This window comes from Corvus cornix, chromosome 6, assembly GCF_000738735.6.
Source record: "Corvus cornix cornix isolate S_Up_H32 chromosome 6, ASM73873v5, whole genome shotgun sequence".
In the NCBI taxonomy this organism is placed as follows: Eukaryota; Metazoa; Chordata; class Aves; order Passeriformes; family Corvidae; genus Corvus; species Corvus cornix.
The window spans coordinates 22038052-22064937 of NC_046336.1; the positions used below are offsets into that span (position 1 = coordinate 22038052).

At 38.6% G+C, this 26886-nt stretch overlaps 1 protein-coding gene across 6 annotated transcripts in view; it reads left to right on the plus strand.

Annotated features, from left to right (window-relative positions):
* Positions 1 to 26886, plus strand: part of LRMDA (leucine rich melanocyte differentiation associated) — a 659079-nt gene that overhangs the window by 25055 nt on the left and 607138 nt on the right. For 3 of the 6 annotated variants that reach the window (XM_039554350.1, XM_039554351.1, XM_039554355.1), the window contains exons 1-2: positions 19074 to 19190; positions 23183 to 23283. In XM_039554350.1, coding sequence (XP_039410284.1) covers positions 19161 to 19190; positions 23183 to 23283 — 131 coding nt within the window. In that variant the 5' untranslated portion in view covers positions 19074 to 19160. Of the gene's footprint in view, positions 1 to 19073; positions 19191 to 23182; positions 23284 to 26886 lie in introns of those variants that run through there. The other 3 variants (XM_039554354.1, XM_039554353.1, XM_039554352.1) reach the window with 1 other exon arrangement.

Below are 26886 nucleotides of genomic sequence, written 5' to 3' on the forward strand. Positions count from 1 at the left end.
TTTTCCCATGTCAGCCAAGAGGACTCTGTAAATCAACACATTAGGGCTTCACTGGGTAGGAGCTGCGTGTGCTTCATGCAAAATGGCCCTGACAGTCGCTCTCTTGGTGCTGTTGTTGTCAGCCTGTGGCTGACTGCAGAATTGTCAGGTGGCAGCAGGAAACCTTGCAGGTAGAGTGCAAAATCATTGGCGACGCAACATGCAAGAGTCTGACAACTGGCGCAACAGAAGGAAATCATATGGGTTGCTTTACCTTTTGATGCGATTGTGTTTTTAAGACTCATAGATGCTTTGCAAAGCCTGTTGCACCAGCATGAAGTGCTTGGAAGAGCCTGTGAGTCTCCTCTGAAGGCCTGCTTAGTTGTATGTGAGCAGAGATGTTCTGCAGGCACTTCTTACCATCGGAACCCACTTAGAAGCTATTACAGAAAAGCTCATCTCAGGGTTATGATGGGGTGTGTGATAGCTCTACCTGGAAGGAAATGAACACATTAGATAAATACAGCTAAGAAAAAATAGCACTGGCCATGTGTAGTGGTGCCAAAACAACCAAGACAAACTCCATTCTTTGTTCAAGAAAAATAATTAATCCCCCCAACTCTAAACAGTATGTGTTTTGTAAAAAGCCTCAGCCAGCCAGTCCTTATCTAAACCACTATCTCTGGGTAAGGGTTCAGATACTGGAAAGCTTATTTCTGGGTGCTAGTAGGTTGAAAGGAACAGGAGACATAATACAGCATATAACAAAATAATATCACTCCTTACTACCACACAACAAATACCAGTAATTACACACATTGAATCAGATTAGATTCAGATATCAAGGTAAAGCTTTGTGCTATATTTCTTGAAAGGGGCCTCAGCCTAGAGAAATCATTATCCAGTGCTCCTTGCTGGATTGCCTCCCACTCAGAGGAGTGACCCAGCTATGACCCAGACTCGGAACACTTGTGTGTAAATTTAATTTTCAGCATTACATCATTTCAACTGGAGTCTTACCTCTTTGCTCATTGTTGTGCTATGTGGCTTACCTGGAGGTAAAGAAAGAAAAGATAGTAAGAAAATGTGCCAAATATTAGAAAATATAAGTTCAGCTTTAAAGTGTGCACACAGCCACTCCTATCCCGTGGTCAAGTGAGACAAAATGGCTGAGCCACCAGTAAGGTGGGAAGAAAACACTTACATGATTAGTTTAAAATCTTACAAGATGTCAAAAGGAACTTTTGAGGGTTACTTATGAAGGGATAACACAAACTCTGCTTGCAAAATTCCCCATGTTTAAAAGAAAAGGCATTAGCCAAACCAGTGCCTGTAGCAGCATCTCTTCTTCATCAGTACTCTCACCACTTGAACAATGAAAATTTGTTCTTCTAAATTCAATGTACTTTCTACGGAGGGTTTTGCATGTTTGCTGAGAATGATTAAGCACACGTTATTTCATCTAATTGTAATTTTTATTTTTCATTAACCGAGCAGAGTGTTCTACTTTATGTAATTTCTTTCCCATAAGTAAACCCACCCCAAACAGATTTCTTTCTTCTTTGTCTACATCATTCACAGAAAGTTCATATCCTTAATGGATGACGAAGTAGGCAGTAGCATAGGAGTGTGAAGAGGCTTTTTCCCCTGACCAGTTTCATTCAGGTATTCCCAGCTCTGATAAATGTACTACATTTAGTGTCATGGGTAGCGATTAAAGACACAAGTCCTTACAGTAAGTAAGTCTGTTCAAGTAAACTTCTTAAACTGTGGCCATAGAAGGACAGAGACTGGACAGAGTTAGCGACACTTAAGTTTCATTTCCAGGTTTACCATTAACAGCATTCAACTATATTTTGCAGCTCTGTATCTGTAGAACAGAGTCCTGGTATTTAGTTTTCAATTACAAAGAGTTGTAATCAGGATAAGACAGTAAATGCTTTAGTGCATTACCATGGCATAAAAATACAAGAACATAATCTCACCCTGCCTGTAGAAAAGCTCTGACAATATGCAGTGTGGCTGGCTGTATAATAGCATAGTCAAATCAAGAGGATCATCTCATTCCTGTTTGAATGCCATGATTTCTTGTCAGAATTAAATATGCTGGTGCTGCTGCAAGTTCTGTTTTGCATTACTCAGTCACCAGAAACAAACATGCATCATCAAGGTTTCCTATTCCTCCTCTGATTTTCAAATTCATGAAATGGTGTAATACAACTTATGCATGTAATGAGGACATATGTTTGGTTCTTTGAATTAGTAGTTGCCACATATTTCTATAATATTTGGAGTTAATGTTCTTATTGTTTGATTTATATTTTTACAATATGGTGTTTTTACCCATGACCTTGAAATCCTGAATAATTATGCTAGTAGGACAAAAGTACAAATGCTATTATTATATAGCACTGGTAGTCTTGTTTGAATGTCATTAATATACAGGGTAAAATCAATTAGCAAACACCATTTTTGAAATGTAATTTATTAACACTGTATAAGAGTATTCTTTGGTTGAATAGCTCTAAGACAGAGATAATGTAATAGCATTGTGGCTACTTCAGTTAGGGCTTGCACCTTCTCTCCATGGACTGAAAGATGAAATTTTCTCATTTACTTCTATATGAAAACAATTGCACAGTGGTAAGCAGCTGTTTCGGTTCAGTAATCACCCACTGTCTCATTCCCACATTCCCACATGATCTGTAATGGAACCTCCCAAATTTAAGTGGGATGCCTTCATATTTATTATGGATATTTAATATCAAAGTATGTTAATAAGAATGAGGAATGGTTGAACCAAAATGATGATATTTAAGAAAAACAGTAAACATAACAACCCAATTAAAAAAGGTGCTTCATTTTCTCCGGACTGTTGGTATCCATTTGGATCTGTTGTTGTTAATAATAAGTAATATTCATAAACCAAAGGAGAAAAAATTAAACCCTGATGCCATTTTTTGTTACTCATCATGAAAACTATGTAGAGTAGCCAGGATTTTTTGAAATGGTATATTTCTAATTACAGCACTCCTATAAACAAATGTGGAACTGTAATGGGCTCTTCATCATGAAGGTAAAAGCTATTCCTGGCTGTCCCCTTCTTTCAATATGCCTCTTAAAATAATTTGTGCAATAAAGACAACTGGACCTCAGTTGTGGATATGGAGATAAGTTGATCTTGATTTTTTTGGCCAACATTTGAAATTTCTATGACTTGGATGGCATGAAAATCTGTTATGTGCATTAGCAAAGGACAAGATTAGTTCAGCTGAGTTCTGGGTGAGCAACCTGGTGTAACGGAGAGAAAAGTTGAAAGGAAATACGGTTCTTTCCTGTGGCAGTCTGTAGTTCTATTTATATATTTATTATGGAGTAATGAAAGCAGTAACATTTTTACAGTGAACAGTAAATAATCATGGGATGCCAAAATACCCAATCCAGGGTAGGATATATTTATGTTTGTAGTATATACTCACACAAAAAAAGTGCTACCTCTTGGAGGAGTGTTGGGCTAAAGATGGTTTGGTATTTTTTACACATCTTGGCTGCATGTCTCTAGATAGATCAAATGTTTATCAGTAGTGCCCTTGTATCTTCCCAGAAGGCCTATGTATGCTTGCTTGTGGAATATTATGAAGTACTCCAGAAAAAAAAAAAGATCTTTAACAGTTACAGATTTCTCCAGTTACCTGTCCTCAGTGTGGGCACTAGAATATTAAAAGATCTGTGGCACTGGGGACTTCATAAGACTTTGAAAGGCAGGGTGAATTTCATCCTTATAACATTAAGAATTGAAACAGACTCCTGAAGTACAGAAAAATTAATTTAACAGTTCTAAAGACATCAAATTGATGACACCAGAGAATGAAGTGCAGAATGTCCTCCCCTGCCTTGCCAGAATAATTAGAGAACAGTTCATTCATATCCTCTGTTGTTTCTGCAAAAATATCGGTCGTGTGATGGGACCTCTGCGATAGGGATGCCTATGAATGCAGCTCACAGATTATTTAACAGCTGGAGGGAGAGTGGCAACATCTTTGATACAGGCTTTTAGACAGTAGTGGTTACTGGCTCCATGTTTGAGCTTCCAGATGTAAAGTTATTTGAATTTTTTACCTCTGCTCATATATTATGGATGGCTTTGATTCTTTGCCCTTTTCCTGCTAAGGATTTTTGCTTCACCCTTAAGGGACAAGTTCAGGTGTGAAGTTCTTGATTTTTGTCAGTTTAGGTTAGTTGTGAGTACAGTATTTGGATTAAAAATACTTAGTCTTCCATCCTTCTATTCCATATAAAATAAAATTGCCTGAAGATATCCACTATAATCTAATCTATGATATTCTGATATGTATGCTATCAACTTTAACATTTTAAAATCTTAAGTGAATATACGATATCACTGTTTAATACAAATAGATCTGAATTATCATAAATATATTTAATGCATAATGCATGTCACTCAGGTATTATTGTCAGTCATGGATGAGGAACAACACTAGGATAATTTATAAAAGTGGAGAAAATAATTTCTCAGTAGTAAGTGTTTTTTAGGGTGTTGGTTTCTAGCAACAACATTTTGGTCATAATACATTTCTAGCATAACTTAAATGACTTGTGCAAATTGCTGAACTAACCTGAGTGCTTTGATTATACCTGAAACACTGCAAGTGTCTTGCATTATAAAAATGTGTATAAAACCAGTTTAGCTTTTTTGATTGCTTCAAGTCAAACAGTAAACCAGATTTTTCTTGCTTACAAAGTGAAAAAGCCCTCCCCTCATCCCTGTGTGTGAATTGTGAGGTATCAATGAGTTGGAGAGGAACCTTAATGATAACTCTGTTTTCCCTAATAGTGGGGAATCCTTAAATGATAGAGATGTATGGAGAAATATCTCAAGTGAAGGAAAGAGCATAGCTCAGGCACAATGTGGGCTGCAGTGGTGCTGAACCCAGAGTGACTGCTCTGGGGGAGGGTGAACTGTCACTGCTGGGAGCTGGTAAAAAGCTTTTCTTCAGCTTTCCCATGACTTTGAGGTGTGCCAAGCCTACCCTGTCAGTTTAAGATACTCTCAGGCTTTGCTTGTGTACACTGTTCACTTTTAGGCTTCCCCCTGGAACAAGTAATTTCCTTCCTGCTAACAGAAAGTTTGAGGCTGGTTTAGCAGGCAGTTCACTTCATCACGTACTGCATTGGGATCATACAGACTCATGCTGGGTTTAATTTTCTCTGTTCATGTGAGGTACACTAACATCCAGAAGGCCTTGGATATTCGTGTGTCCCTTTAGTGCCATCAGACATGTGCCACACATTTTATGTCTCACACCAAATTGTAGAAATCTGTCTGAAAGTAATGTGGCCTTTAATTTTTTAGCCTTCTGACTTTTAACCAATGACTAAACAAAACTATGATGTTGTATGGACACACAGGTATGAAACGAAACCTGAGAAGATCTGGCTTGCTGGAAGTAGCCCAGGCCAGTGCTGAGGAAAAGTTTCTCAGTAGCACACAAGAAGAGGTGACTTGGTGGCACCTTGACGTGGCTGCTTCCGGCCACGGAGATGAGCATCTTGAAGGAAAAACCCTGAAAGCTGCCTACTGAAAAGATAAGGATGTCAGTAGTGCCCTTATATCGTCCCAGAAGGCCTATGTATGCTTGCTTGTGGAATATTATGAAGTACTCCAGGGGAAAAAAAAAAGATCTTTAACAGCTACAGGTTTCTCCAGTTACCTGTCCTCAGTGTGGGCCCTAGAATATCAAAAGATCTGTTGCACTGGGGTGGATGACAGCCTACATGGCCTCAGGAAGTTCTAGCTGATAGACTGTGCAGGGGTAGAAAACTGGTGTTCCAGACTTCCTTTATGCCAGGCTGATTTTCCCTCTTGAAGGAGCTGGGGCTGTCAAACACGACAGCATTATGGCTGTCCTCTAGGTGTCCTCTAACAGGTTTTTGGCATGCTGGGAGCTGTCACTAACTGATACATTGGGTCAGATTGCTTTTACAGAGCACACCTGAGAGGTCATGTTAGACATGAGGCATTGATTAAGTGATTACAAGATATGCACAATACTAGAATGGCCCATGGCTGGAGATGGTAAAGGACAGTTGTGGAGCCAGTTTGGAAATCAGTCCATTCCACATAAACAGGACTTGGAGCTGACCCTTTCTTCTCTTACAAGGAAGAAATACAAGGGCATTATAGATGAACTCTTAAGTATCTGGCTCAGAATGTCAATGACAACCATAGTGACTCTCAAATAAAAGAACATTAAGCATGCAGGGTTGGGCATAGAAAAAAATGAAGTGCCAGAACAGAGATTGTCTCTACACTCTTGGTTCTGTTGTTTAGTTCATGGACATGATGACAGTCTTGAGGATAGAACATGAAGATTAAATGATATCACCTCTGTATCATCCCTGCCTCATTTGGTGCAAAATCTGCAAGACAGTGAATGCCAAGAGATCATAATTTGTCACTGACCCCTTTTAGAGGTGTGGTAGCAGCACAATATAGCAAAGTAGCTAGTATGTTTTCTTCACCCACACAGAATATGCAGAAATCTGATACAAAATGAGAAACCCCCATAGCTGTTTCCATATCAAGTTAGAGGACTAAAAGCAATAAAGTATTATAAGTTTAGGTATTAATAAAAAAGCACTTATAAACCAGTAAATTATGAGTACTAGATATTAGTACTAAAAGCATACAGAAAAGCTATGCAGTTATGCTTGCTAATAAGGGTTACATTTAGGATGTGCACCTTCAAACACACTGGTTTGCCAGTTTTGTAATCAGTGATAGATTATAGTGCCTCAGCAACAGGATAAACAGGATGACCTTTATTTTGCACATCAGAATATAAAATTGAAATAAAATTATTTCCTAGTGGCATTAGACTGGCAAATTTGATAGAATTAATATGATGGGACACTATATGATTGTGTTAATTGGATACATTGATTTTTGTTGTTAAAACAAGTATAAAGTAGCCTGGACTTACTTTAAGGGAGTCAGCTGAAAAACCCTCTCCAAATGGTACAAAGTGGAAGTTCTGTTCAGTATGAGATGCTTAGCCTGGCTTGGGGGTGGGGAGAGGCAAGGTTGGTATGGGCTGTACTTCTGGGCCACAGTTTTTGCTTTGATCTAAAGGACCACATCTTGTGGAACTTTTGTAGAAATCTCTTTGGCACACGTATTCATCTCTCTCCAAGAAGTTTGTAAAGCAATAGTTTGTTTCACAAGAAAAGACAGAAGTACTGTAAGAGCCCAAACTTTTGTCCATTGATTTTACCTTTTATTTTTATATTTTCCATTCTACAAGATTGGAAAATACTTTTCATTTTTAATTACACATGGAGAAGTGATTATCCTTCTTGGGTTTTATCCCCACTCCTGAGTGGTATTAGCAAGACAGCCAACCTTTCAAGCTATCCTCAGTGTAACTAACTGTAAAATTGGGATATTAATGCTTAATTGAGATGGGTATAGTAGTGCTTAATTGGTTTATATATGTAAAATGTCATGAAATTTGCAGGTGAATGACATTTTAGAAGTGTTAGGTAGGACTTTCTTTATATTTTAACATAACCAGTATAAATAGCAGTAAGGACTGATCATTATGAACAATTTTTACAAACACATTTACTTATCTTTCCACTGAAAGACAAATTATTATACTGTACAGTGAATACAATTTGAAGTGGTAAATGTGGAAGAGAATTAACATGCATTTCCATTCACTAGAGGGAGAAGATGAATGCTAATAAATTTCCTTGTAGATAACAATTTGAAAATATTATTTTCAATATGTCAGTTTATGGGCCAGTATGATGAAATATATGTATTCATTATATATAAGTGGTCATTAAGCTTGAAATAAAATCTCTAAAATCAGTGGACTTGTCAAGTCTTCTTTTTTTCTCACCTGTTTAGTTGATGAAGGTTTTGGTCTTATCTTTTCTGCTTAAATAGAGCAATTAAAAAATGTTAATATAAACCAGACACCCTCAAACTTTCCAGGTAACAAAAGATTTTCAGACCTGTGGTTACCTTAAAATTAGAACTTTTTTCTGTTTGTGACAGTGTGGACAGTTCTGTAGCTTCACTAACATATGTATTTTTTCATAATGAATAATTAACAGTAGGGAAGAACTGTATTCAACGTCTTGCTAAGCTTTTATAAGAATTAAAATATGGAATAAACAGAAATACTCATCGTGCTGCTGCACCTTTGAGGTTATTTCACCTGCTTTTTTTTCCACATGGTGAAGCTTAATGTTTTTTCAGTTCATTTTCTTTTAAGTCAGACTTGTACTTACTGTAAGATCAAAAAAAGAGGAGAAAAGTTTCCAAGTTAGCTATGAGGTCCAAGGTGGTTGGGATTTTCCACAGTAAGCTCCACATGCTGTATCCAGGCTGCTGTATTTGAAGTGTGTGTCAAACTGCATTTTGAGATTACAAGGCTTCAGTGCCGTGTCTGGGATGCCGGGTGAGGCCTTTCCTGACTGTGTATCACCATTAGCATGTGAACCAGGGTGCATATTCTCAAGAAAAGAAAAAGTTTTCATTACTAAAAATCTTAGTGAAATATCAATAAATATTTTAATAAGAGGTTAATGAATTGGCATAAGGTTAAACAAGCCAATGGCTGCTGCTTATAACCATCCACGACTGCTACTGCATAACCTCATCTTCAACACGTGGTTCTCAGATTGTACAATTCTGCAGGTTCTCTTACCTACTGCATAGCATTGTTTTGAAAATTAGGTACAAACAAAACCTTCTTACAAAGTACAGCCTAATGGTTGTTTCTTTCTTGTTTCAGCAGGGAAGTCTAAGTCAACTGACAAATCTAGAAAAAAGTGCTAGAAACTTGGCTGGCTAATCTGGATATTTCCTTTTATTGTGAGAATTAACTGTGCATATTTCTCAAGAGTTCTGGGCTGAGAATAAAGTAGTTTTTGTTGGTTACTGCTACTTCTCTATGAACTCAATTTGTGAAACTATGTTTTATTCCTCTGTCCTGTGGGCCTGATCCATAATGATATCTGTTATGACAGCTTCCTTTTCGCTGGGTTCTGTCACATAAATCAAGTTACTCCAATTAAAATCAACAGAGTTGTTGTTATTGTGGTAGGTTTTTTTTTTTCCCTCCTCAGAGAGGAAAACAATTTGCAAAAGTTTTATGAATAATATTTTAAACTTCCCAAACCTTTTTTCTATGGCTTGGTATGAAGTCTTTTGTAACAGCATTGTGACTAAATCTTAAAACCACAGCATCATCTGTGAGTAGGTCTGTTAGCCTTCACTTTTTATTACAGAATTCACCCAGCCTTGTCTTAACAAGGTACAGAATATTCCACATGTGACCCAAATGTAGCACAGGAATGTACGGAATCATGTGAACTACTCTGTCACTCAGATTCACCAGTATAATCATTGCTAGAAATAAATCCCAATCCAGAACCCTGTGGTGTTTTTTGGTTATGGCAAGTTAATGGTATTAAAATATGCTGCACTGTCGACTTTGAAACGGAAGATCTTACACCATCATGGTGTAACTCATGCTATCTCCATTTCAATCTAGAGACAAGCCCTGGGAGAGTTTGAAGTGATTTTATTTTTGATGTTCATTCAATCATTGCCTTTGCAAATATGTCCACTGGTATCTGTTTCCGTTTGGATTTTGTAATGTGGACATTTCTCTGCTTGAACCAAAATAGTTTGTTCCTAATTAGTCATATGTGTTTTCCAACACCATCAGCTGACAGTAGCTTTACTCATCTGAGTGGGATTCCAGCAAGAAACACAAGCATGAAGAGCTTTATATTATATTGTTGTCAGTCTTCTACTATATTGTTATCAGTCCACTTTCATCTTTACTTGAGAGGAGCATTTAGTAATTTGAAGCTCTGAACCATTCTCTTGTAATTGTGGAAAAGGTCCCCAGCATGATGGCCAAATATCAGCATGTTTTTGGATACTTTTATACGTATGGAGTCAAAGTTGGATTCCAAAATTAAGACAAGAATTTCCTTAAATTTAGCATTGGTCTGTCTCTAATAATCTCTGCAGTATAAACAGGAAATCTCTTTGGTTTTAGTCTGCTATTTCTTTTGTGTTTCTTACCAAATGAAGGCTTATCGAAAGGTTTGTTTTTTTTTTGTTATTTGTACAGGTGGTTTGGAGACTAAAACATAACATACAACTTATGGAGGACCACTCTGTTCTCAATGAATGATTCATTACATTGGCTCAGCTACTTTCTTTCTTTTCACTTTCCCACTTGGATAGTGAGAAGGGTCTAGAAACACAGGTTTTTGTAAAGAAGGAGTGGAATACTCTTGGCAAAGTTGTAATGAATTTAATCCTAATATCACGGGACTGCTTGACTCACAAGTTGGAATTTTTCCCCTGCATTTCCTGTTCACAGTAATGCCATTTTCTCGTTAAAGAGCAGTTTCTGGAGAAAATACCTTACCCTGCCCTGGGCTCCTTTGTTCTTGCACTTGCTTAATCATGACGTTTTAGCTTTTGAAGGACTGAACTTTGTGTGACTGAATTGTGATAGATGCAGGAGAACCTTGAGAACCTAGGACAAAAATGTCTTATAGGATCAGCAGGTACTATAGAATCTACAGTTAGTCACTCTTTCTGCTTCATCTTACCTAGGAAAGGGGATTATACATGTTACTGGATTTGAAGGATTTCTCAGTATATTTTTTTATGCAAGGAGAGTAGAAGAAAAGAATAAAATGCTGAAGTCACCATTCAAGAGGAGTGAAATTAAACTAAACCACCTTGCTTTCCCATGAACTCTCTCACATTTTCAAGAAGTGTAAAACCTGTTTCTAGTAGTTTTCATGTTTATGTATATCTTTCAATTTTAATGGACAGTATATTGCTTGGAGAGACCTCTGTAACTTTCAGCTCTTCCCTCTTGCATCATGTGTGTGCATGTTCTTTTCATAGTGATGTCTCCAGATGCAGAATTAATGCTAGCTGTGCTATATTTATTCCTCCTCACCCAGAAGGATGGGTGGATGAAAGTAGTGAGTGAGTAATGGGAAAAATTGCTGTTTAACAATCTGCAGAGGATGGTGGCTTTTGTTTGGGCTCTGTTCTTTCTTAACCATCCAAATTGTTAGCAACTTCCATACATTTCTGTGGGAATCTTTGGTACTTGAAAGGTATAACAAAAACCAGCAACTGTTTTGGAACTGAACAATAGGGAACAAAAGCATTTGCTACTTAAAATACAGAAGTTATTCCGTATGGAAGTGTAGGAGGTTGACTACTGATTGGACTCTATTCCTGCTTACTACTCCTCTCAGCAGTGGTATCATGTATCTGTTATCTCTGTGGAAGGCTGTGGTTCTCCCCTTTGATGGTATAACCTGCTCAAAGATGTAAGATTAAAGAATGAAGCTGTGAGAAGCACAGAAGGAACCTGTCTCCTAATGTCAGGTATTCCCACACCTTGGCTTGAACTCCTTCGTGATCATACCATTTGCTGTTGGGGTAAAGACACATCTTTAGGGGCATGGCTCTTAGGGGGACAGGGCCCCATCCAATGTTTATTTTCAATAGTATGTGCCTGTTTATAGATGGGTCTCTCTTATTATGCAGTATTGTTTGCAAAATAAGATGCAGAATGTGTCTTCTTGGATTAATCAGGTGAATATAGTTCTTTTTGAGAAAATAAAATCAAAACTAAACAAAACCCAACAAAACAAACAAACAAAAATCCTCCCCCCTGCACCCCCCACCCCCTTCACTCCCCCCAAAAAAGGCACCCCATAACTCCCCCGTCAAGAACCCAAAACACCTCTGGCTAGTCTGGTAATTTAGTTTTACAGTGAGCTGCCAAGACAGCTGAACAAGAGAGAGCAGCTCAACGAAAGCTGTTCTGGCCTCTGCACCCATTTCCTTTGTTTTAGACCTTTGTATTCAAGCACTTCCTGCAATAGTTTTGTTTCGTCTTTGAAACCAGCACAGTGTGACAGACAGCTGCTGCCTCAGACATTGTGACAGAGATATGTAACAAGAAAATACCTCAGTGAACCTCAAATCTGTTATTTAGAATACAACTGCAATGTTGTATGGCCTCAAATTAGACTTTCTCCTAGCTTTAGTACCCTTTTTCCCCCCCGAGTTCTGATTGCTGCATTCTTATGAGCAAGCATCAATGCCCAGAGATGTACAGTTGGTTCAGTATTGCCATTTACTTTCCCACAATTGTGCAGCCAGCCAACCTGAAATTCACCTATACATAATGGATTGTAGGGAAGTATAGCACTTCAGATCTGTTGTGAGTCAGTTGTCTTAGGCTTAGGAAAAAGTAATTCCTGTGTATTTGTGCACCATATAATTATAGGAGAAGTGGTAGCAAAAGCTTCCATACCAAGCTTACTGAATTCTTTCAAATTAAAAAAAACTTATGATCTTATTATTAAGTGTTCTGTGCCTCCATGATTAGCAACAGGACTTTGAAACTTGGCAGAAGGAAAATCCCGGCATCCTTTTGATGGCTTTATGAAAGAAAACCCAAACATTTAGAGTGCATTAATTATAAGGGACTGAAAAATACAATTTCTCATCTTTGGTTTGTGCTATACGTTTACTTTTGGCAATACGTCCAAATCTTCCAATAATCTTGCAATAACAAAGCTTGTGGATGCCCCATGTCAGCATCCTTCTTCTGTGTGCTATACTCTAGATGGGACAAACAGAGAATCATAATCACCTTTAGGTTGGAATAACTTTTGCTGCAGGTATTGTCTACTTGGAGTAAAGGATTTATGTTTCTTGCCCATCTTTTTACTGGAAATAATAATTTTTGTTATATAATACCTACACCAAAGACAAAGGCAAGACAGGGTATTGTGTACAGTTAGGGTATCAGACCTAGGTCTTGGGAGGTGTAGCTTCAGTTTCCTAGATGACTACAAGGTAAGTTTTTATACAAATAAAACATCCATTCTGTGCCCCAGTTCCCTTTTTTGTAGGATAATAAGAAGAGGATTTTTTTTTCCCCCTTGGCATAGAGTGAGAATAAGTGCATTACAAATGCTAGAAGTTCTGGTAATACAGTGCATCGAGGAACTTAGTGATATTTTATGTGCTTGAGGTAGTTTACTTATCTCTGTCCAATCTATAATCGAAACGAAACAGAATTCTGTGTATTATAAAACACAACCAAACAAACACCAAACCCCACCAAAATACAACACTGTACCACAACATATCTTATGAGAAGGCAGAAATAAATTGCACAATTAATTGTGATGTCTTAGTTGTTGAGCATGTAACTTACTAAATATATTTCTAGCCTAATAGCTATAGTGTGCTAATATAATGTAACATAAGGGATTTTTAATTGTATTTGGGTCGTACCATGGTCAACAAAACTGTCATTAACTTTATTGGAAGTGAGATGAGATTACAGAGTACAAATTTTATGAAAGGTTTTTTTTTCCTGTCATCAAAGCTTTTATGTAGTTCTGTTTTTTGAAAACTCAGCTTACAGAATAATGCATTTTGAAGTATATACATAAACTTACCTTAAAAGGATGCTAACAACGTTACAAAATGAAGCTTTTCAAAGACATCAGAAGATGCTGAACTTCAGGGTGCCTTTGCAATAAAACAGTGAGTGAGCTTATGTGCTGCATTAATTCACAATGATCATGTAGCCTCACTGTGCTCATACCACACTTCTGCCATATAATATGAAAATAATAATCAAATATATCCCAGAGATGGTTTTAGACATAATTCTGTTTTTTCTGGGGACACTGGAGGAATGAAAGAGCCAAAATGCGAGAAGTAGGAAATATATCAGATTGGACACTCTGCTTTTGTGTTGCGGGAAAGGGTGAAACTCAAAACCTCTAGATTAATGTAAAAATATTAATCCCCCCTATCTTTCTCATATGAGTCTCCACAAGAATGGAAAATATAAATCAAGGCTATTAGTTAACAGTAGGAAACTCAAAGCAGACCCAGAGTTATTACACGAGCCTATAGTAGTATAGAGTACTATAGTAGAATAGTAGAGATAACCAATTTTCATTGACTGCGTTTCTGGACAAATCTATCCTGCAGAGTTTCAAACACTCCAGCATGGGCATACACTTCTGGAAAAAACCCCAACACCTTAATGTCACTCAGATGTTCTTATCTTCAAGTTTTATAGCACTTTATCACACTATCATACTAATACTGTTCAAGAAAAGGTGTACCAGTGTATTGAATACATATGCGTAACTTGTTTTTCAGATCCCTTTAACCTGTTTATCACTGGCTGTTAAATATCTTTATAAGTGGCAGTATGAGAAATAGTTTGGAGATAGGAAAGAAGAAACCTAATTTCCAGCAGTTCAGCTTAGGAATGGCAAATGACATCATCATTACTGTATTTCTTTCTGTAGGACTAAACTACATACTTTCTTGTATTTTATCATCTTTCTGTCATGTTTTTTTTTCCTGCATGTTTCACAGCAGGGAGTGCTAGTGATGCTGTTTCCTGGGAGATATCTGAAGTTATTAGTTTGGACATTAAACGCCCTATTTAACTGTTTGTGATTAAAAACAGGTGTAAGGGAAGCTACATATGAATAAAATGTTCCTCTGGTAATACAGAGAAAAATATCTCTACTACAGTCAATCTTATTCAGTTAAATGGATTCAGTTTGTATTCACATCATATTGCTGTAGATACTTGTTAAGAAATATTTTGAAACAATATTTTCATTGTTAGCATCAAGAAAATGAGTTTTATGGGTAAACTGTGAGCCAAATTTTCTGAAGGTCAGGTTGGAAGAATTCTGTTACTTGGCTAAGATTTTTTTGTCTCAAATCATTTGCTTCAGAAAACTCAGTTTGTTCAAACACACTGTTTTGTCAGGAGAAATTATATATATGTGGGGTTTTTTTAAGTAGACAGTAGTTTATTTGACTTACTCTGAAATATAGGATAATTGTATTTGTGTACATGGAGGCATACATGCATAGTGTGCTGCAAGCTGGAAAACAGACCATTTTGATTAACTCAAATATTTTTATAACTTTCAGTTAATGAAACAGTCAGGATTGCTATTATTTCCTCTTATAAATGTTCAGTGTTCATTTAAGATAGGGAAATGCTTGTATACAAAGGCTTTATATGAAATGACATAACTCATTTGGTGCTTGGTGCTATGCCATATTTACTGGTTTGTATTAGCTAATTATTTTAATTGCTTGGTCAATGAGATTTCCTAATTGTAACTGAGTACACATTTTAAGCAACTGACTCCTAAAATGTCATAAAGCTCTGTTATTATATGAAGAACTTTTATAAGTGGCAGATTTGATGGGTACCTACCAGGGTTCCAACACATTGCTTCCCAGTTGTTTGGAACTGGTTTCCAGGTATTATTTTGAATGTATAATGCTCTTTACTCAAAGAATGGGTCAGCATATATATGTATATATATGTATATGTATCAGAGATGTACTAAGCATATTAGTGTAACTCAAAAACCCCATTTTTTTTTAAAGTTCATGTTGGTTTTGTCTGTATGTAGCTCACATATCAAGCAGTGTTGGCAATATTCTGTTAAAAATCTTAGGAAATCATATTGAATGGCCCATACAGAAGTGCCACCTTCTGCATCTAATGGCAATGAAACTGATTATTTAAATAAACAAGTGATTTTTATATTTTTTCATATAAATACACTGTAGAAAAGACATTTCAAAGGTCAGCTATGGCAAACTGTCATGTAAACTATTTTAACCTCTACAAAGAATCCTCACAAAACTTTCAGCTTCTGAGGAACCACTGAAAAATATACTCTATAAGTGAAAACCTTAGTCCTTTGAAGCTTTACTCATATAGGCAGCTCTATCAAAGCTAAATAAAATCTTCAGATGATGCAGATTACGTGGGGCCAGGACTCAAGAAGGTAATGTTTTAGGATGCTCAGAAGTACAAATACATATGGTAAGGTGAAAAACAGCCTGAACCTAGAGGCTGCCTCATGTTCATCTCAAATCTGTGCTATAAAGTGACACTGATGATCAGCAGGCTCAAATGCTGGAGAAGCCCTCCAGTATTTATATAGCTTCATAACAACCTGGGGCACAAACTAATGAGCACATTGACTCATAAGCTTGAAATCTGAGACTATGTTATAACTTCCTTACAATTTCAGATTAGATGTTACAAATAGTCCTTCAGTGGCAGACAGCTGTGAGTTTTCACTGCTTTTGAAAATTATGTGCAAGTGATGGGCACTTAAGAAATTAGGGAATAAAGCAGACTCTAAAAATACAAAGTTTGAGAAGTTCACCAATCTTCCTGTAGGAAACTGGCAGCAGAATTAAGGTTGTTGAGATATAAGTTTTCAAAGTCTAGAGAAGCATCACAATAAGACAGCCATCTCTCTTCTCCTCTCCTCTGATCCAGGGAGTTTTGTTTTTCCCTTCCTCTACAGTATAATAGTCCCATTTTGTCACTGCGGTCGGTAGCACTCCCTTTTTGTTACACAGCACAGGACTGGGATCTATTATTTATCCATGGCAGATAACAATCTAGGCCATGTCTGTACAAGAAAATGTTGAACTTGTTGCAAAAGAATGACTATAAGCCTGATGCACTTAAAAGTTTGCCACCTCCTTAAGTTGTTTTTTTTTAATTTACAAAATTCAGCTCGACTGATTGAGGAGATGATAAAATCAATTTAAGTCACCTGGTTTAGGGAGCTGCACCTGCAACTTTTCCCTCTCGACAAGGTCTTGCCTAGTAAGTAGGAGGATCAATGGCAGGTTAATGCAACAGGCAATATAAGAAGCTGGAAAAAAACCCCAAATTTGCTATTATTTATGTGGGCTATTTTGTAAACTATCCAGGCAGGGATTTCTTTTCTTTGTAGATATCTCTAAAGTGACAGCTAACACTCTACTAAAATTAATCCTAATAATATAGATAATGATGTGCTAAATTGTTTTCAATATAGTTATTCCAATTTTACATGAGTGCAGTATTGAACTGAATTTACCCCATTAAGACAAATACAGCTAACTGTAGCAGTGGGCCACTTGAGCCTTGAGCTGTGTGTTCATTCTGGTGGGAACCACATGCTTGTAGCTAAAAGAGAGATAAAAAGAAGTAGATACAGAAAGAGGAGAATGTATTGCTTTGTTTAAATTTACAGTTCTCATAGTACTTGTTTTTCTTGGCATATGTTATTTACTATATAATCTAATAGATAAATAAAGGCCCTGATTGTTTGAAGCATGCTGAGTGATGACCTGAACCAGCAAGTATGCCTGGATGGAAAACTCTTACTTAGAGAAACAGAACTTTTATTCATCAGCGTAGGATCAGCTTATTTGCTGTGGCTGAAGGGTTTGATTCTTCTGTCTTACAAGGAAAAGTAGATCACGCAAAGCACTGGAGTGATTTATTCATTGGCTGTATTTTGATTTTTATGCATGCTGGCCCACTGACATTTCTAACACAATACAAACTACAGGGAGGAAAAATGGTTTTTTCCTCAGTTATTTGCTCTGTGTTTCCTGTCCAGCAGTCAGCGAAGAAGGAGAGATGGCTGTAGAGAAGGTGTAGTGCCACAGCTGTACCAAGAATTTATTCTGTTGATACTGAGGCAGAGCAGCAAGTACAGTATTGGTTTCTGCTGTGTTGCTGAATAAACTCCAGAAAGTGGTTTGCAGTGTGGAATACATATCCTTCTGAAACTTATTTCCCCTCACAGCATGTGCCTCTGCTTTCAGCAAGAGTGAGGTATGCTATATTAGCAATAAAGGGGAAAAACGAGCCAGATTTTTAAAGGTGTTTAGGCAGCTGAAGAGGTAGGTAGATGACTAATAGGATTTAGGATCCAAACTTGGGAAACCTTTAAAAGTCTTGTATAAAATTCTTACAGAATACCTGCAGCTCTTCTAGTCTGCCTAAACAGTGATAAGCAAACATCATGCCATTGTTTTAATTAATAAATTATTGTAAATTTTTAATTAATAAATTCTTGTGAATCTTGAAAGACTAGTTTGACAGGCTTTTCTGATAATTCCAAAGGTATTTTTGGTTTCCACACAAATTACCCTGTGTTCCAAATAAAAAAAAAAAAAAAAAAAAAAAAAGAAAATACTGCTATGAGGATGTGGACCTCTCTTGGAGATAGTATGTTTTCATTTCTTTTCTGTAGGTGTTGCTTTACCAGTGATATATATCTTTTCAAAGAAAAGTTATGCTTTATGCCACAAATTAATGAGCTGCTTAGTAGGTTGAAAGCCAGTCCAGGTAATGCTCCAAGTCATCTAGCTTCTTATGGGAAATGAAATCCAAGCCCTGATTCCTCCAGTGTGACAGATTGGCTATTTCCATCCCTTCGTCCCATGGCGTGTTCCACCACGGGGTGCTGGCCCGGTGCTAGGAAGGGCAGAGAAGCTGCGGAACGAGCACAAGTCTTACCAGGAGCAGCTGAGGGAGCTGGGATTGTTTAGGCCGGAGAAGAGGCGGCTTGGAGTTTTTTAAAGGACGGTTTGGAAAGATGGAGGTTGGTCTCTTCTCTAAGGTAGCTGGCGACAGGATGTAGCCTCAAGCTGTGCCAGGGGAGATTTAGGATTGGACATGAGGAGGAATTTCTGCATGGAAAGGGATTAAACATAGCCATGGGCTGCCCAGGGAGGTGGTGGAGTCACCGTCCCGAGAGGTGTAAAGGAAACACGGAACGTGGCACTTCATGCCACGGTCTAGTTGGTGTGGCGGTGTTCGGTCCTAGGTTGGACTGGATGGTCTAAGAGGTCTTTTCCGACCTAACTCATTCTGTGAGGCGCGGCAGTCGCTGTGTGCTGCTTTGGACTCGCGTTCCAGGTAGGATGTCGCCGCGGGGCCTGGAGCAGCCGCCGGACAGGGATGACCGTGCCCTGGACACGCACACCTCGGGCCGCGCCAGCCCCGCGCTCTCGCCCGCCCGCGCCCCGCGCTGGGCGCACGGTGCCACCCGGGGCCGTGGCTGCGCCCTGGGCCCCGCCGCAGGAGGCGGCGGGAACTCCGCGCTGCCGCCGCCCCCGGCCCGGCCGCGCTTCCGCCCGCGTCAGCTGACTCTGCCAGGCAGCAGCCCGGCCCGGCCCCGAGCCCGCGGAACCTCCGGCGCGGCCGCCCCGCAGCATGGCAGGGGTCGTGGTGAGCGGAGCACAGGTACGTGTCCGCGGCCCGCAAGGCCGGCGGCGGCCCCACCTGCGGCGGGCAGCTCGCCCCGGCCGGCGCGTCCCCGCCCCCGGCGCTGGGAGCGGCTGCCCCGACTGCGCGCCGGCTCCCGCCGCTCTGCCGGTGCCGCTGCCGCTCGGTGGGGGCGGCGGGCGCGCAGGGGGCCGGGTTTAGTTTTCAGCCGCACCGCGCCACGGGACGCCGCGCAGGGATCGGCTCCGTCGCCGCCGCGCTGTCGCGAGGCTGCTGAAGGGAAAGGGCTGAGGAGCCGTCCCCGCCAGCGCCCTGGGGATGTGCCCGGAGTCCCGCGGCATTGGGGTGCGCTCCTGTGGCTGGCGGATAACGGAGCGCCGGTGCCGGGGCAGGGCTGCGCTGCCGCTCCGCCGCTGCCCTGTGCCGCTCACGTGCAGCAGGCGCGGCCCCGAGGCTGTGCCCTGGCGGCAGCGCGGCTCCCGCCGCAGCGCGCTCCCAGCGGGATGAAGCACGGGGCTGCGCTTGCTCTGTCGGGCTGGGGGCGGCCGCGGAGAAGGACTGAAATCTGCTAAGTGTTGTTCCTCCTGAAATTAAAACACTATGTACGTTTCGTTTTGGTTAGAGAGAAGTTGGGAAATATAACACATCCTGCTGGCCTTTACCCACCGCCTTGTATGGCTACTGAAAAAAATCTGGCTAAAAGCTTATGACATTAGTGATGAACTTGTGGCTAAAATTAGAATTTTTTTTTTTTCCTCCAAAGAGAAGGAAGTGTGACTTATTTTTGAAAATGGTTTGCCGTTAAACCAGGATGATGCCCATCTAATTGCTTCTTTAATCTGGCCACTGTCTCTGTGTAGAATTCATGTAAGTGTGTGCAGTATGAAGGCAATTGGCTAGTTTTACAGCTGCTGCAGGAAAGTTCCTGTGGTCTCTGTGGTGCACTCTGGCACTGAGGGACATGCTGCCTTTTTCCCTTGAGCATACCTTGAGCCCTTTAATTTGGCTATGTGCCCACCATACAATCTTCTAACAGCATAGAGTAAAATGTAATGCTCAGCTGACTGGAAATATTCTCCAGATATAATTCCCTTCAATGGGAGAGAATATGCAGTATTGAGAGTTCATACATGACCTTTTTGGTGACATTCCTTAATAAAGATGTTACTCTATGGGTTATTAAGATTACAGTATCATTGTAAAATGATCACAGAGACTAAATGGTAATGTGCTCTGAAACTAAAGCAGAAGAGAGGTGCAACTGCTATTGATCGTTAACTGAAGTCTTAAATATTTTGTAAAAACATACCTTTTTCCTGAATTGCATACAGTGTGTTGAAGAGTCTGCAAGAATTTCTCAGGCCTCCATAGCCTATCTGATGCTGGCCTTTGTGGGAAACTGAACATTTTGGTGGGGTATTGAATAGGACACCAGTAATGACTAACTGTGACCAACCTGTACTGTATTTGATTTGGACACTTAAGCCATGGAAACCTCTACATCCAGTTTTTAATCCTGTGTGATGTTCTGTGACTGATATAGAAAAATCTAAGAAATCTTCTGTTACTGATGTGCCTTGCAGCCAAACAGGTGGAGTCTTGGGAAAAGTAAGTTTGCTCTCATCTCTCAGTGGTGATGTCTCTGGATATGTACATGGAAGCTCATACTCATTTTGAGGGTATTTGAGATGGAAGCAAAAGGAAGAATACTGAATTATGTACATTTTATTGTTTCACGAGCAGATGATTTTGAACGGAAACAATGAAAATGAAGAAATAGTCTTCTTTCTTCTGTCTACTGAAGTCTTGTTTTATATCAGTGTTGTTCAAAGACTAAAAAGCAGAAGAGTGGGGAAATAACTCTGTAAAACTTTTTCAAAAAGGCTTATCATGTATTGCATTGCTGGCAGTTTCTGTTGTTCTTACTGTAGAGTTATTTGATATCTGAAGCAAATTCCTGTCTGTGGAGTGTAGAAGTATGAAGCTGAATGCTCTTTGTATATTTCCTGGAAAAATAAATATAATAGTTTTAAACTGAAAAATGGTGTTGTACTGTGAGTGTGCTGAAATGGACTCCATGGATGTAAAATGCCTTTACAAGGCCTCAGCATTAAAAGGTCATGATAACAATGTCATCTGCAAATATGCCTGTGAATAATCTGTTTGTACCAGTTGTGTAAATATATTTGCATATAATAGTTCAGAGGCTGAAGCTTTGTAACATTTTGTGTATTTTGCCTCCTGTGTGCTCTAAACCACATTTGTATGAACCTTTTTCTTCAACTTTGTTCTTGTGGATAGAACTTTTATGGCCAGGTAAGTTTTTGAAGCAGCGTGTAACAGGCCAGAGTCCCCTGCTCGTTCTCAGCTGCTCCACCCTGGGTGAAAAGCAAAGTGAGAGTCTGTGCTCTTGCTATGTTTGTAGTTGCTCAAGAGAGTCTTGCCCTCCTAGTGTTAGTAGGCATCATATTTTAGTCATTTCTGTTTCAATGTTTTACACTGAACCAAATGCTTAATCCAAAATATTATTAAGCTGTTAATGTGATGCCTTTCAAAGGGTTTGCAAGCACTAATTTAAAGAAATCTGCTTTTCAGTGAAGAATGAAACAATTTTTATGCATACCTTTGTGTGTGTTGTAAAATGCATTGTAAGTATCTTGGATGTAAACGGGAGGAAAACCCCGACATGTTTAATTTAATAAATTCTGCAAAACATTTTCTGTTCCATCCAAAACAATTCCTTTCCCTTTTGTTCTTATATTTGCTCAAGTTGTGTGTATGTCTGGCAGCAGATTATATTGCAAGAGCAGGTCTGATTTAACAAGGGGAAGAAGTTGTTACACTGAGCTTCAAGCTACCTGTTTTCTCCTCATAAAAATTATTTCACTGTTGTCAGCTTTATCTGTTGAAGTTATTGAACAAAATGAATTAAATGGGATGCCATATAGTATTATCAGAGGCAATCGTTTTCAGAGCGTAGGAGATCAGCATGACTTGCAGAAGTACATACTGTCAGTCTGTTCTGCAGAGGAGTTTCTGTTTTAACAGAAGGTGAAATACTATCAAAACAAAGTTTGATGGACTTTTTTTTGCATATTTTTCATCTAACATATTTTAGACTAGTGGGATATATAGTATTGAAAGTGACTTTATAATTAAGCATGTATATATAACAGTATTGTATAGATAGTGGTCTAACGTGGTACTTAACTAGCAAGTTGGCCATTAAGGGAAACTAAGATTTCTGCAGCACAAAATCTGAAATACCAGTATTTTGAACACTGAAAGGATGAGCCAGTATAGATAAATAGAATTTATGAGAAGGTGGGTTAGATGGGCTGGTATGAAAAAGAGAAAAGACATTTACATGTACTTGAGGGGTAATTAGAAGTGTGATCTGATCATAGGTGGTCAAGCCAGAAATCCTTAAGATTTCCATGACTGTCTGAAAAGAGGCTGCAGGCTTAGTTTTCCAGGTCATGGGCAGCCCTCTTGCTCTGTCCCTAGCATGTTATTGGGCGTAATAATCTTCTCAAGGAATGGTTAGGAGAATGGATTGACTGTACACTCCTTAGGTATTTCTGCACCAAAATTTAGAAAACAATCTTTGTTTGTTGTGTATGGAGCATAAAACGGGAAGATATTTTGGATGGCTTCTGATCCTTCAAACGAATTTCTTCTGGAGCATATTAGAATGGTAATACAACGTAACATTAGCTCAAAGTATTTACAATGAAATAGAAGAAATGTGGTATATTTAATAGAAGTATTTTTACCTGGAAGGAGACAAAACATACATAAAGACTATAGATGTAACAAATACTTAGTTTATGGTATCAATAGGAAAATGAGATTGTGTTTTAGACTTAATATCTGTAAAACTTAGGTAGTTTAAAGCTTAATGACAATTCATTGTCTTGCATGTTGTCATTTTATCAATGAGACAGAATCTGGAAGGGAAACTACTAAATCTACTCATGAAATGTTTCCTTGTTGCTTCCAATTCTCAGGTGTCCTACATTAGTCAGGACTGTGAAGAGATTCCAGAATTCCTAGGAAGAAAATATGGACATATGGCAAAAAGGCTAGATCTTAGCTTCAACTTGTTAAGGTATGTGCCAGTATATAGGTTTTCAAGTGCAATCTGGAATACCAACTCCTAAAATAGAATATTTCTTTTTTCAAAGTAGAAACATGTATGTCGGGTAAATTTAGTTGTTATCAAGTGGATGACACTGTTTTATAGGTAATGTTTGTCTTCTTTTCTCCCACACTTGGAGCACAAATAACCAGGTGAGTACAGAAAATTATTACGTGTTAACATAAATGATGCCTATTGAGAAGCTTATGGTTTGTTCTCTGCTTCAATTGGAAAATAAGTGTTGTTACCTGAAGAAATGAAGAATGGGATCGAAAGTGAATTTTCCTTAACCAAAACACAAATGAAGTGTGTGCTTCTCTCCCTTTTTAAAAATTTTATTTATGGACCTCTGGTTATTACTATAAATTCTTTATAATGCTCTTTTCCCAGGTGATGTGTTTTGTTCTATGATTTTATTTTTGTGCATCTGTGTAGTTAAGTGCTGAAGCTAAGCTCTTTTTGTAGTTCCTTCTAAGTATTTTAATGTATGGATTGATTTAGGATTCTGTAGTATTCCTGTTAGCTACTACAGTGTCCCATTTCATTTAATCCTTCTAAGAGAGCCTGGTGAGGTTCAGCAGAGTATCTTTCAGGTTGAAAAATATTCAGGTAAGTAGGGAGAAAGAATTGGAGTGCAATTGTCTGTTTAATAACAAAAATAGGTTTGTGGAGATAGGGTTGGACTCATTAATTCATTTTCCTTTTATTTTATTTGGGGTAAGCTCACAGCCTGCTTGTGAGGAGTAATACAAAAAGTAGTGTGCTGTGGTGCCTTGTTTTCCCAGAAGAAACAGCCATCGATTTTAACTTACTTAACACTCATAAATGTTCTTCTAAGCCTCTGCTAACTCTGAAAGACTGAATCTTACATGTAAGAGGTAGCAGAGCAAAGGAAACACTAAATCTGTGGATTGTTGTTACCTTATACTGTGACTCTGTACCTTCGGATACTGTAATCAGAAAAGAGAATTTTGCTGGGGGAGGGGATCAAATGGTAATTTTTTTCATTTTGTCATAAAGATAATTAAAGGTCTGTATGTGTATTTAGATTTAACATGTTGACAAGACTGCTCCTTCTTTACATTTTTGGGAAAAAAAAGTGTTTGTTTCTTTCGGTTAATGCATGATTTGAAGAACAGTTCTCTGAGTTTATTTCATAAAGTAAAATCATAACATTAAATTTGGATGTAAAATACTGCTTTAAAACTCTGATCATATTTTCATGGAGAGTACAATTGGTGGTGTATTTCTGAAATCTGTGTTTTCTTTCCTTCTTTCCTTTTCTGCCCAAAACAGCCTGTTTTTCAGAAGGGATATAATTTGGTTTTATTGAGGTTTGGGGAAGAACAATCAGCTTGTGATGTAGGAGAAGTTGTAGTTGTAAATCTGTAAAAGTATTTTAAGACCAGAAATCAGATTTGGGAAAGGGGAGAAGTGTTTCTTTTTTTTTTTTTTTTCCCCTTTGAGAAGCTAATACTAAGTGGGATGAGAGCAGTAATGGTTTCTCATTTGAGCAGTGCTTAGATTTACTAAGCATATAGAAACTAAGAGTGAAGTGTTTATGGTACAGTAGCTGTTCACACTGGTTTGCACTTGTATATAAACTCCATACCTGCATATTATAGAGAAAGTCAGACAAGATATGTAATAAATGTCATAACCTTAAATGAATGTGAATATAGAAGAATGTCTTGAGCAGCTGTTGAAGCAAGTGTAAGCAGTGTCATCTTCTTTAAACAGGTATTATTGCTTAAAAATCTAACAATGTTATGGTATAGCAATGAGTTTTATGATTTTTACCAGTAAATGCTTAATTTGAAAAGTTTAATATGTTGTTTTCACTAGGGAAACAATGTTGTAATTAATGTTGATTTAGAAAGGAGTTTGATTTTCTAGTATAACTTGCTAACTCTTGGTAAAGGTGTAAGTTGAGTGAAGAACACCAAGGATGATCAGAATATAGGAAAAGATGAAGAGAATACTGTGTTTTGCTAGCACAGTAGTTACTTGCAGTAAAGATGTTAGTTTTCATTTCAATTTGATTTATTATTGGATGAGAGTTTGTGTGTTTTTTGAAAGGAAAAAAGAAGACCAAATGTTCTTAAGTGTGGTGGTTTTGTTATCAGATTTTTCTGGTTATTTTCTTTTTGCTTGTGATGTATCCATATAACAGAGGAGGAGAGGGTTGTCATTAGATCTTTTGAACTGGCAATTTCATACAGAGGAAAGTACATTTTTCACCGCTTTCTTCTGACTTCAGAATTCTTCCCAGACTAGAGCCCCTTCCTCTTTCTTAATTAAAATTTAGGGTCTGTGTAGATGTTTAATTATCTTTGCATCAGATGTGGTAGATCTAATAGTAGCACTTGATACATAATCATAAAAAGTTGCTTTTGTGTCTTTCCTGTTTGCCTTTTTCCAAAAACTAGTGTTGCTCCTTGATTACCCTGAGCAGTACATGGATCCAACTCTTCTTCTGGCGGTCGAAGTGACTGTCACCAGTCGCAATGGTTACACATCTCCCCTTTTCCCTGTGAGGGAAAGGAAAGAAAGAGGAGAAAGGTACAAGGGAACTTATATGGGAATGTTGTGAAAGGGGAGGAGTAACTGCAATATGTTGTGTGTGAGGCAAAGGGACAAAAGTGTGTGTCCTTAAAAGATGCTGGCTGTAATTGGCAAGATATGGTACCACTGGACTGCCTCGTGCTTATGTCTTTGGCAGAAGGAAATCCTTCAATCCCAGACAACTACAGTCCACTTGTGACTTCTTGTGCAGTTTTCATTACAGATTTTGTTTGAATACTTTCTGATACCTTTTGTTTCCTTTTGGGGCTGAGGGGGGAGGGGTGTGAAGAAGACGGAGCCAAACTCTTATCAGATGTACAGCCAAAGAACAAGAGGCACTTGTCACAGCTGCAGCAAGGGAATTTCCAGCCACCACAGGGAAGGTGGAGTGGAAGAGGTGCCTAGAGAGGCTGTGGAATCTCCATCCTGGGTGATATTTAAAATGTGACTGGACAAAATCCCAAGCAACCTGATCTAACTTTTGAAATCCCCCTGTTCTGAGCAGGGAATTGGACTAGATGATCTCTAGATGCCCCTTCCAACCCCAGTTATGCTGTGATTCTTCAGCTTTATTGGTGTGGTCATAATGGCCTGAGTTGTAGCAGCTCTTTTGATTTGATAGTGATTTTCAGCTATCTTAGAAATGAACTGTTTACACTGTGTATTTTCAATAAGGCATGTTTCAGGAGCAGAGATGTTTTACTTTGGAAGTCTGCTCCTGAGCTTCTCATGGCAACTGTATTTGATAGCCTTCCCTAGTAACAGAGTCCTTTCATAATATGTGGAAAACATTCCCAGGTTCTCATTTTGTGAAGGCATAGAGTATGGGAAGAAGAGACACTGATGTGTCAGTGTTAGTGTTACCTGGACACTTTGTGAAGGATTTCAAGGTGGAATGACAATAGTCAAACTATTGTTGATCATTGAAAATTAAAGATTTCATTAAAAAAAGAATAGTAATCACTGGTGAAGGAAAGAAAGCAGTAAGTGAGCAGGAAGGATCTAATG